A 12,155-nucleotide genomic window follows, 5' to 3' on the forward strand; every position below is an offset into this window, starting at 1 on the left:
AAGTCTTCTTTCGCTTTTTGACTGAATTGGACTTGAGGGAAAAATCCTGATGCGGCCGCGTATATAAGTCTGTCATCTTTTCAATGGTTTTTGATAATGATTTACACGAAAAAAGGCTTGATCAGTCAATCATGACTAGGGTTGGCAAACTATTCGAAGGAAACTCTGGGGGCCGAGACCTCTAAGCGAATCAGAAGTCAGTATATTTTTGTCGTCCAATAAGAACCCCTTATTTCTCGCCAGCTTTTGTAAACCCTAGATAGCGACTCTCAAAACCATTCCTTGAATGACTGGGCTAGTTCCACTCAATGCATCCTTCGAATTATGATTTGCAAAGAGAAATCTCTTGAAATCTCTTGGAGAAATCTTATCCGAGTCAAAAATCACAACTCGCTCTGGAACTTCAACACCCGCCTTTGCACGCAAAATACCAGTGAAATAAATGTCTTCGATTCTGAAGCTGCCCATTTCGGTAACTTTCGAAACTTGGTGGATTTTTTCAAGAGCTTTTCTGTTTAAAATTGCGCCCTGGCCATTGCAGTACTCAGGAAGACGGATTAAGGGTGGGTATTCTGATTGTGTGATATTGTACTTTTCTGTATTTTTGGCGTTGTGATTCCATCCTGTTGGTCTTAATTGGAGTATTGAAAAGTTTTCGTGATTCAGAAAATTTACCTTAGGCAGAAGATTTGGCCTCTTTCATCTCCCAAAGCTTCGTGAACAACTCCATGCCCGTCTTTGTCCGAAAAATTTCTCAGGAAAGGAATTTGGATATCTGTCTTCACATCTGAATTGTCCTTGAGGAATGGGAAACCTGTTATCGTCCTCTTAGACAATGTATTCAGTCTTTCCCAGCTGACTTTCTTGATAATTTGATGCTCAAGTTCGCGATTGTTGATGATTGTATCCGAATCATGAAAGACGAAATAGAGAACAGAATCGCTACAGTAAGTCGTAGCGAAATCGTACATGCTCTGAGTTTTGGTCGGAAGGTTGTTGTAAGTGTCGACGAAATCGGCAATGACAATGTCTTGGTATTTTTCAGCTTCTTCGCGGAGATAACTGTCTTCTCCAAAAGCAGATCCATCGGAGTCAGATCCGAGCATGAAAAAATAATTTTTGGCCTTGAACAATTCATCGGATTTGAACATTCGCCGGGTTGCGAATCGCTCCATTACTTCGTTTCTCGCTTTTTTGGATAATTATCGATGTGGCTTCATTCAGTTTGGCAAAATTTTCACTTTTGCTATTTTCTACTTCGACTTCATATTGCAAGCTTTTAGAGATCATGAAACTTATAGGCTATAAGTTATAGCCTATAAGATCCATATCAACCTACCTATAACTTATAAGTTATCTATAGGTCTATCTATAGGTCTTTTGAAATAACTGTTGATTTGATTCAAGAATCCGCTCCAGAGTATCGCAATGGTTTAGAAGAGTTCATCAACGATGATTACCGGTAAGCTCACAGGTTATTCATAGGTTGTATCAGCTATTAAGCCGCTTCATCGAAGAAATTAATGAAATGAAAAAAAAGTTGGCAGAGCTTTTATCGCTTTCAAATCCCTTACGATCACCATTTGAAATAAACAATAAGAAAAAGAAAAGAGTCTTGTTTATCCAATCCTGTTTTGATCAAATAGACGAATTCACTTTCAGCCTCGTTGCATTTTGTCTTCAAAATATATTCCGGCAAAAAGAGGAACCCAATGTTTTCCTTTTTCGGGACATTCTTCTTGTACTGCGGAGCAAGCTCATCCGAAATCATCCAGTAGGTCAAATTTGACGCCTGAATATACTCCGGCATCTCGTGCTTGTAATACGAACCAAATTGAGCTCGTTCGTTCGCGATGACTGTTACGGCGGAAGAGAGGGGAATGATCTTGTGAGAACGAGTCAAGAACTTTTTCGCAGCGGTCAAGAATTCTTTCAGAAGATAGCGAGTTTCGCTGGGCTGGAATTGTGGCTTGACAACTGGTAGTTTCGCTCGAAGTTTTTCAAGCGAAAGAGGGTCGAGTCCAAGAGCTTCTGGCCTTCCGCAGTTTCTGACGCAGACAACTCCTGAAGACTTGATCGAATCCATCAACAGCTTGATATTTTCTTTCTCCATGGACATCTGGGCGGATTTGAGAAGCAGAATGTTTGAATCGATCCTTTTTTCGGGCAAAAAACGAAGCAAGTCGAGCGGATCTTCTTGAATTTTCAAGTCTCGATGAAAGTTAAAAATATGATCGGGAGCGTAAGCCATTTCGATTCCAATTGTACTGCTTACTTTGTTGATTACATTCCAGTCTTTCCTCGCTGCTTGTTGAGTGATTGTTGTTCCTTCAGTGATAAACAGCGTTTTGATTTCAATGCCGAGGTCGTCGCCGATTCGTCCGTATTTTTCGCGAAGAAGACCGCAAAATTGCTCGTTGACCATTTCATAGTTTTCAATTGTCGGAATTATTGGAAAGACAAGAAGAAGCTTTTCTTTTGGACTTTGGCTTTTTGAAGCTTCTGGAAGAGTTGTTCTCCAGCAGAAACTGGTGATGAAGGCGAGAAACCATCCTATTGGAGTGAGATTGTGGTAGAGTTTTCTAAGCATTTCTCTTTTTACGAAAACCGGTGAAAAGACATGATCAGAAAATAGAAAGAGAAAGGAAATGCAATTCTTAGTACGACTGTGAGAAACTCCCGCGGGGCACGATATAGAACTTGCGGATGATCTGTGGAGAGATATTCGGATAAAGTTTTTTATAGAAAATACAGATGTTCTCCAATTTTCGGTTTTATAAAAATTTAAAATTTTTTATTATATAAAATAATTTAGCCTGCCAACGCCAAGCGTGCCAAGCGTGTTTGCAGCGGAAACTGACCTCGATATTTCCACGTAAGGAGGTTTTTTCATAAAGTGCTCAAGATAGATCCATCTTGGGTTGCATCTGCTCCGCCCTAAACTGAATCCTAACCCAAACTCGAGTCCGGACGCAAATCAAGAGCCAGAGAAGAGCCCTCTCCCGAACCCTGATTCTAAACCAAGTGCGAATCCGTCGGATTCAATTCGAGCCCAAATGCGACTTTGAACTCAACCCAGAGAGCATCCCTGACTGAATGATCGGAATGACTTGATAAACTCAAAAATGAAAGAAAAACAAAATAATGAAAACCTGTCTCGAGTGCTTTCAAAACGTTAGGTTGGGCCTTCTGGCACGCTTGGCGTTGGCAGGTTAAATTATTTTATATAATAAAAAATTCTTAAAATCGATAAAAATATGCTCAGAGGGGGGCGAGTAAATAATTTCAGAAGTCAATAGGCTCATTTTATGTTTTGACTTATTTGACAAATGTCAAATTACATGTCGAAATTTCGATTTTTCCTTCCTGGTAAAAATCCCTTCCTGGTAAAACTATTTTTCTTTACTGAACTGCACAAACGATTTTATAAATATATAAAATACATTCGTTATTTTGGTTTTGTTAGTTTCTTGAAGAAGTTATGAACTTCCAGCGCTTTTGCTTCCTACCTTATCTACTTTTCCCTGGAGCTCCCAAACGTTGAAAGTTGATTCTACCAGATTGTAGCCCATCAATGATGGGCCATCATGTAGTTGCTTTCTTTTCGATCTTGAGCATCTTTGAGCTAGGCTTTCGAAAGTTGGGCTTTGCCGTTGGAGACTCCAACTTGGAGTACTTGTACAAAACGGGAAGGAGGTGCTTCCTTTCTTCTTGAAAAAAGTTCAGAATCTGAACTTCAGATACAGCTAGACAAATTGTCCCGGGTTTAGGTGTTTTGGAAGATGATACAAACTGTATGTTACATGTACATGTATATACCACTTTTGAGTTTCGGCCAAGATCTAGAGCCCTAGCCTGGTGATTGGACCCTTAACCAGCAAAGTCTCTACCTTTTCGTTTTAGAAGTAGCAAAAGCTGTTGCTTGATTGCAGCACATTTTAGTTGCTGTCTGGCGAAAACGACTTTCCATTGCGTTATTTTGTTAGTCTTTTCATCGAATGACACCCAAATCGCTGACTTAACCTTGCTAACCAAGTACTTGTTATGATAACATTCGCGATGTCGCGCTGTTTTGGAGAGTACCAAATTGGCTTACTTGCGTTTAGAGCAGCATGACACGAGACAAGAAACAAGCGCGTACTTATTGTGTGGCAGATGAACTTTAGAAAGATATAATCTCCAGACCTAATAATCTTCCATGAAAGCTTGCAAATTACGACCAGTGAAGAGGTTCTCTGAACGGGAGCAAGACTTGCTTCGCTGGCTGGAGCACGCTCACTTAGACTTTTTACTCACTTCAAGTTGGACTCTCGCTTATTCTAACCTTCCTCCTTTTTGAACTCGACGGTCTTGTTGCCTACAAGACTTAGTGTCTTTAAGACAAGACAAAATTACGGTTTGCCTCTTGTACTCACTCTAGAAAGTGATCTGATGGTTACTTAGGGTTCCCTTCGGAAAATACGGACAATCAAAAAATTATAAGGTTCATATGTGATTGCGAATTTTAGAGACTGGTTAAGGGGTGCGAGGTGTGCGAGGGCAGGGGCTCCCTATCAATCTACTCTTGAAGGTTGAAACATTGACTCACCCACATAAATGATACAAGTGTTTAAAAATTTGGAGGATTCCTTATTCTGAAATGACAGAATAAAATTATTTTATGTTAGCTCAGCTCAAAAATTTTCAAATAAGCCCCAGTTCAGCCAAGCTCAATTTGTTGTAAAAAAGAAACAGCTCAGCTCATCCATGGATTCTTTAAAATGTGCCGAAGAATGTTTGTCCATATATCATCAATCCTTCGGTTCAAGACAATTCTCAACTAGCCGAAGATGACACAAGGGGAGCAAGTTAAAGATTGAAATAATATTCAGATAATTGACGTTTTTGCAGATCTCGGACGCGAGCACACTTAGCTCGGAAATCTTTCCAATTATTAATTGGCCATTAAAGGATTTCGAATTAAACTTTAGAATGCATCATTTCGAACCACCTTATCGTGAAGTCGACAAAAACAGCAAAAAGTTTAGTTGGCGCCATCGTGCTCAATAGCGCTGCATCAAAAGTCAAGTGCCATAAAAACGAGACCGGGAGGGCAAACTAAACACGCTCAGATCGTAATATATTTATTAATATATTTTGAGCCTGAAGAAAATGAAATTATTTGCCTTTTTTACCATCACTGCTGCCGGACGCACCCGCCGAAATGTATCAACTCGACCGAATAATCCTCTGACAGCGGCTTCTCTCAGCAATAGGTCAGGTAGTTCGTGCAAGGATTTTGCCGTTCCTGAAGTTTGCTGTACCAATGGGGACGACTCCGCATGCAACCCAGGCTCTTGCTGGTGCGACTCTCTCTGCTGCGGCTACGGCGACTGCTGTGCCGACTACGACGAGGGGCAATGCGCCGCACAACTTGGCACCTGCTTCTCTCAAAGCGGCACAACCAGTTGCCAGAGCGGCTTTTACTTCGACGGCAGCGGCTGTTCGGACACCAACGAGTGCGAGGACGGTACTGATAATTGCAACGACGTAACAGAAGTCTGCAATAACACCGCAGGCAGTTACGAATGCGTATGCGCATCTGGATACGAGGCAAGCTCGGGCGGTTGTACTGACGTCAACGAATGCGTAGCGGGTACTGATACTTGCAACGATGTCACAGAAGTCTGCAATAATAACGCAGGCAGCTACACTTGCTCTTGCGCAGCCGGATACGAAGCAAGCTCCAACGGTTGTGTTGACGTCAACGAGTGCGTAGCCGGTACTGATACTTGTGACGATGCATCAGAAGTCTGCTATAATACCGACGGCGGCTTCACGTGCTCATGTGCATCTGGATACGAAGCAAGCTCCAGCGGTTGTGTTGACGTAAACGAGTGCGTAGCGGGTACTGATAGATGCAACGATGTCACAGAAGTCTGCAATAATGTCGCAGGCAGCTACACTTGCTCGTGCGCAGCTGGATACGTTGCCAACCGTGGTGCCTGCGTCAAGTCCACAACATGTCTTGAAGACACGAACTTCGGTGATGTCCTTGTGTGGGACATTCAAAGTGGAGTGGACAAGCCCGCCCCCACATCATATTTTGAGTTTGAACTCGCGGATTTTGCTGGCAACACAGAAGATTGTCAACGAGAATGCGCTAATCACGCTGGCTGCTACAAGGAACGGGCTTTCAAAATAGAGTGTTTGATTGAGATATAAACAGACGATCGAGGTACCCGCTGAAAATTTACGAAGGCGATATCGTACACATTGTTAACCAAAAATGAGTCCAAATAAAGCTACACCACGATGTCAACAATAACGTTTGCGAGCTTCGCGGAAACGAAGTTGACTTCTCAGGAGCTGGAAACTACTTTGCGCTTTCTGGAGAATCTTGCGACACCGGCTATGTATGGACAGAAAACGTTGCTGATGCCGTTTTTTACTGTCTTTTCTGGGTAGATCCGGACCAGACTCCAGAGGAATTTCTCGAGTACCTCAACACCTACAATCCTACAGAGTGGTATACCTATACGACTGAATCGTACGCCTATTCCGAAACATGGAAATACAGTGTACCAGCAGACACAAGTCATCTTGATGACTACTACTCCAGCTACTACTACTCCAGTTACTCTTCAGAGAATACAGTTTGGGTCCAATTTCATATGGTTTACCACGACCGATATCAAGAGTCTTCTTCTTCGCGAAATCGCCGTTCTACTCAAGAAACGCTCGATGCCGTTCAAGACAGCATTGCCAATTTCCAATCCTCCCTCGACGCCGGAAACGCGACTGTTGCTCAAACAACAGATGCCACCGTTAATGTCGAAGAAGTCGCTCCAGTTGCCGATCCAATGGACCCGAACAATCAGGCTTGGGAGAAGATCGCTTCAAAGGCCGCAGAAATTTCCAGCCGTGTTGAAGATTTCTACGCTGCTCTTCCTGGTCTCGGCAACAACTCGGTTCTTGGTTCCAAGAAGGCTTACCAGTTCAACCTCTTCTTCGATCAGATGAGCCTTTTGAAGGAAAGGGTCATGTATTTTTATTCATATTATCGTAACAAAGAAATATTTTTCTTACAATAATTCATTTATGCAAAAGCTTATTACCCTTTTTCAAAGAAAAAATCTTCCGCCACCGGATGCACCTTTCCTGCCGGCTCCAATGACTTCTCACAATTCGTCGCACCAGTCGATTCCAGCGACGTCTGCGAGGAAATGCAAGGGCTTTTTACTTCCCTTTCTACTTTCGTCGACTCATTCGTCTGTTTGAATGACGAGAAGGCGAAAGCTTCGAAGTTTTTCCACATCCTCCATCGCAATCGAAAGAAGATTTTCGAGAAAAAACTCCGTCAGATGAATTGTGGTAACCAATAACTTATTGAAGAAAACTCTCTCGCCGACAGACTATCAAGTATCATCACTTGACTTACCCCATCTTCGACAAACTATTTTCCCCCGAAAAATCATCCTTTTCTTGTTTCTCAAATCCTTCTTTTCTGAAACATATAATGTGCTGCATACATGTATTACATGTACTTCATCCGACATAATAAACGACATAATAATCATCATATCCAACCATACTCAATCAACTTTTCTTGTATAAAAATAGTTATTGCATTCGAGTAGATTTTATCCAGAAGCCTTCTTAGATGCAAAATTCTTGGCACATGCTAGATTTTTAAGATACTTCTTTTTATCGAGTCACAGAAAATTGCAGAATTTATGGAGCTTTCAGCGCTTTTATTTCCTCCATCGATTTCCCATACCATCCAGGCATCTTGTCGTGCTCTCCCATGTAACAGAACATCTCTCGATGCAGCGCTAGAATCAATTTTAAAACCAACATTATGAACAAACTAGAAACTTACAGTGGAAGATTTTTTCTTGACTGCCGCAAATGGACTTTTCGACTTTTCCCTGGAGTCCCCAAACGTTGAAGGTTGAGTCTACCAGATTGTAGCTCGTCATGTAGTTGCTTTCTTTTCGATCTTGAGCATCTTTGAGCCAGGTCTTAGAAAGTGGGGCTTTGCCGTTGGAGTGCTTGTATTCAGCGGGAAGGAGGTGCTTCTTTTCCTCTAGAAAAAAAGTTCAGAAACAATTTGACAAATGGTGTCGGGTTTTGGAAAATGGTGTTTTTACTCGATCATTTGTGAATTGGATGGTAAAAATGATAAATGACGGCAAAAATCAGTAAACTTACGTGTTGAATCTTAAATCAGGTTCCAATCAGGGCATTTCTTCCAATCAAATAATCATTTTTTTTATTTCAGCAAATCATTTCTTCTGTTTATTTTACCTGGTTTGGTAGTGATGTCAATGAACGAGCTCTTGATAGCCTTTTGATCCTCCGCGCTGAGCTCAAAAACGTTTTCCGACTCGCCAAGATCCGCTTTTTGGACACTTTTGATTTCGATCTTGAACTTTTCCTTCATGTACGGAACTTTCACCAACGACTTGCTAAATAAATAAAATATTGACTTTTCTATTCCGAATTTCAAAATTCAACGAATCGAGCTTACCTCATCGGAAACGCCACCCAGGAGTAAATGTCTGTCTCCATCGATCCTTTTGGCGCCATCATCGTGATAACGCCCGGCATCTTCTTTTCCATGTGAAATCGACGATGAACGTAAAGGCCGGCTTTTCCGTCGGTTTCTTTCGCGTGTTCTGAGTTTTCGTCATATTCTTCCATGGTGATAAGCTCGGAGTCTGAAAATTATATCGAAATCATATTGAAAATAAAATCGAATTAAATTTTTATGGCCTCATAAATCTAATCTTTTGACAACGCCCAATTTTCAAGTTCATCAAAAAAATTTTTTTTACTGAAACAAAAAAAAAACATAATTACCTGGGTCACTTGGTGCAATTTTCTCCACCATGGTTACATAATGCTGGGCGAGATTGTACTCTTCCATCGAAAAAGGCATCGGGATTTTGTAAATTTGTTTCACCATTTTTTCTCAATTAATTTCACGACTTTCTCGTTTTCTAAAAAAAGAAACTCAAGTTGAGCGAATTTATTTGCGGATTGGTCTGGGAGCATTTGCTCGGCAAACGAAATTGAAATGACAAGACAGGGTTACGCGAGTCCAAAACGAGTTCACTTTTTTCGACTTCTCACATCTTCTCTGTCGATTTCACAATAACAATTTTTGTTCTCGGGATTTTTATGATTTTTTGACCTTTCTTACTCTCAATTTTTCCTGATTTTTGTGTTTGATAATTTTTTTTAAATCTGATTCCGCTGCCATAAACAACGATTCGTACCACGCCTGAGGTGAAAGGATCGAAATGACCCCCTCGCTGGGTTTATTGCGAATTAGGTTTAATAAATTAGGCGAGAAAAAGTCTGAAAATGTGTGAAGGTGTATTTGGAGTTTGAAATGGGTCTTTGACATCTAATTTGATTTTTACTATTATTGATGATATTTTGAGAGTCGAATATGCACTGTGGATATTTGCCGGTCAAAAAAGCATGAGATAATTCCAGATGCTTTCTATCAAATTGCCAAGAAAAATATCTGCAAATAGAAATGAAATATTTTCTTATTTTGAGTCTCGTTTTTGCATCTCCAACAATCGATGAAAAAACAACCATAGTAAGGACTTCTTAATTTCGACAAGATCAAACTACAACTTTAAGCTAACACCGATGCAGATCATATTCTGATTCTCAATGCCTATTCAACAATAACTTACGGCCCCCAAGCCTTTTTGATCAATCTCGAAAACGACAAAATAAGAGAAACAAATGTCAATTTCAACATTATACTCTACGAAATCGACTACGCATGCTATGCATTCATGGGCGGCGAGCATTGGTTCCTCGGCGGCTATTACAACAATCAACTCATCGCGAAACTCGACCTTGACGAGTGCAGCATATACCGTCAGCAACAGCAACTGTCGATCCCCCATACTGATGGATTTTCCGGATCCTGCGCTGTCTACAACGATGCCGCTCATTTGTGCTTCGATGATCGGTACAAAGCAGTTGGCCCGAAGAAATGTCAAACTTTCGATGGAGAGAATGAATCTGTTCTTCCAGTCGAGTCGAATGCCGGACATGTTTCTGCCGCGATGGCGATTTATCAGGAGAAAATGTGGGTTGTTGGAGGATGCGAAAGCGAGGACCTCTCGACTTGTCACAATTCAGTGGAGTTTTTCGATGGAAATGCTTGGACTCAAAGGCAATTTACAAAATATTCGTCATTTTTCTCTCATATTATTAGCTCTGCGCGACTTTTTATAAATTCTCTGAAAGTGCTCGGTTTCCAGAAGCTATGATTCTTGCACACATTGTTTTGGCAGATGAAAACGGTTTGTATACAATTGCTGGTTGGCATGTTTCTCAGCGAGATGTAAGTTTTATATCCTTGATCAATTAAAAAAAATTGAAGGTTTATATGTTCAAAAATACGGAGTGGAAATTTCTCGGAAAGATGTCAGAGTCAACTGCAAATTCGAAATACTTTACTTCTGGTATCATCGCACCGGGGAGCTTCGCATATGCAGGAGAAAAGTGAGCGTTCTTTCCCCTTTTTTTAACTCAAAACTTTAGCTCGATCGAGAAAATTTATTTGAATGAAGAAAATTTTTCATCAACTGACATTGGAAAACCAGAGGATGGAAACGACATGCAGCTGGAATATGCAACGATGATTCTTGTGCATGGCCCTGTTTGTTCATCTTAATTTATGATGAAATAAACCAACTACTTGTTGAATAGCAGATCATCTTTTATTTCTTTCAAAAGTATTTTTGCTGAAATTTTTTTTGTCAATTTTGAGTTTTACATTCGCATTCGTGAAGAAGAACTGTTTCCATTGTGCGAGACGACTGACATCTGTCCATTAGGAGTTTGATGCTTTCTGGCTTGTTTTTCTGCTTTCGTCGCATTTTTCGATACCTGTGGCTAAGTTCGGCCGTGACCCAGGAGATCAGGATTATCATAAAAACCTTGAATAAATCATTATTACGTTTATAAGCAATAAATTTAGGAAACTTTCTTGAGAGTGAAACTCAAGTCGAAAAATCTGGCCTCTTATTGGCTGCGAGGCCGAATGCAGGCATTTTATTGGCTAAAAATTTTCATACCAAACCAAGTCCATAGACAATTTCTTCCCAAACATGCAGAACCACTGCCATTTGATTTCTCTTTCTCTGCTTCTTTTCAAAAGAAGCAAACGTCAAACAAAGTCGCTTCTTTTGTCTTTCCTACAAATCCAATATTGAATACAAAGTACTCTTTTTACGCGTCTTGTCACGCGCGAGCAATTATCAATCAAATCGCCATTTTTACGGTTCTGAAGAAATCGCAATTTCTCGTTCTTTCGATTTGTTACATTACTTTTTATTTCAATCCTTTTTTCAGATTTCGTCAGTTTTTCAAATAACAGTCAGCATTTTTCACGATTAACAATTTTTCCCGCACAGCATTTTCTTTTCTCTGTCTCCAAGAAGACAAATCGTCGAGGGTACTCCCCGCAGCAAGTTTTTCTAGCGCTGATTGTTTTCGGAGACTCGAGTTTTTCGAGCTCAGCGAAGCCGCCCCAGCTTCCAGTTGAAGGAGGACCTGCTCGACGGGAACAATCGGACAGTTGGGGAGTTACTTCCTGAAGTCGGGTTCGAAATAGAGCGACTTAAATTTGACAAAGAATTTGATTTATTTTTTGATTATCTTGAGCCCTTTTCCTGTTTGTATTCCTCTTCTTCATTCGCCAAATCATTCGCCAACTGAACATCACACTCGCACTGTGCCCATTTTTCAACAGATTCAAACTTCTCCCGCTTCGGACAGAAAAACTCCTTCTTCGTCAAGTTGTAGCAAAAAGTGTATCTTCCTCGGACAAATGCGAGTTTATCACTTCCAAAGTCTTTTTGGATGCATTCGAGGCAGCTGGAATAAGCTTTGTAGGCCGCTTCTCGATTAGTTTTTGGTTCTCCACGAGCAGGTTTGAGGGGGCGCAGGCGGCCGAAACATCCATCAGACCAGGGCAAGGTATAGTCGATGGAATTTGAGATGCCGGAAAAATTTTGCATGGTTTTCTGGGCTGATTTCTGAACGAGGTTTTGATAAAAAAGCTTGATGAAAAAAGTAACGAAGAACATACCCTTAATTTTGGAGCAAGAGTGTTCATATAAACAGTCGCATCGGCG

General features: G+C 40.9%; 4 protein-coding genes across 4 annotated transcripts in view; 2 read left to right on the top strand and 2 right to left on the bottom strand.

Moving 5' to 3' along the window:
- Positions 1-255: 255 nt before the first annotated feature.
- LOC145697633 (beta-1,3-galactosyltransferase 5-like) lies at positions 256-1,191 on the bottom strand. The gene is made up of 2 exons (XM_081774851.1): positions 676-1,191; positions 256-631 (listed from the first exon to the last, which is right to left on the bottom strand). Exons 1-2 carry the CDS (start codon positions 1,173-1,175, stop codon positions 256-258), a joined length of 876 nt encoding a protein of 291 aa, XP_081630977.1. The 5' UTR covers positions 1,176-1,191.
- A 3,913-nt stretch (positions 1,192-5,104) lies between these two features.
- On the top strand, positions 5,105-7,561 carry LOC145698623 (uncharacterized). Its single transcript, XM_081775832.1, has one exon. The coding sequence runs from the start codon at positions 5,152-5,154 to the stop codon at positions 6,202-6,204; it is 1,053 nt and encodes a 350-aa protein (XP_081631958.1). The 5' UTR covers positions 5,105-5,151; the 3' UTR covers positions 6,205-7,561.
- Positions 7,562-7,664: 103 nt separating this feature from the next.
- LOC145698631 (phosphatidylinositol transfer protein alpha isoform-like) overlaps positions 7,665-12,155 on the bottom strand; it is a 58,152-nt gene continuing 53,661 nt past the window's right edge. Inside the window, exons 2-6 of the mRNA XM_081775842.1 lie at positions 8,845-8,955; positions 8,513-8,702; positions 8,290-8,450; positions 7,862-8,068; positions 7,665-7,814 (exon numbers count right to left, since the gene is read on the bottom strand). Coding sequence (XP_081631968.1) covers positions 7,714-7,814; positions 7,862-8,068; positions 8,290-8,450; positions 8,513-8,702; positions 8,845-8,950 — 765 coding nt within the window. The 5' untranslated portion in view covers positions 8,951-8,955 and the 3' untranslated portion in view covers positions 7,665-7,713. The remainder of the gene's footprint in view (positions 7,815-7,861; positions 8,069-8,289; positions 8,451-8,512; positions 8,703-8,844; positions 8,956-12,155) is intronic.
- Positions 10,181-10,721, top strand: LOC145698646 (uncharacterized). The gene is made up of 3 exons (XM_081775860.1): positions 10,181-10,357; positions 10,397-10,518; positions 10,558-10,721. Exons 1-3 carry the CDS (start codon positions 10,280-10,282, stop codon positions 10,688-10,690), a joined length of 333 nt encoding a protein of 110 aa, XP_081631986.1. The 5' UTR covers positions 10,181-10,279; the 3' UTR covers positions 10,691-10,721.

This window comes from Oikopleura dioica, chromosome 2, assembly GCF_907165135.1.
Source record: "Oikopleura dioica chromosome 2, OKI2018_I68_1.0, whole genome shotgun sequence".
NCBI classification, from domain to species: Eukaryota; Metazoa; Chordata; class Appendicularia; order Copelata; family Oikopleuridae; genus Oikopleura; species Oikopleura dioica.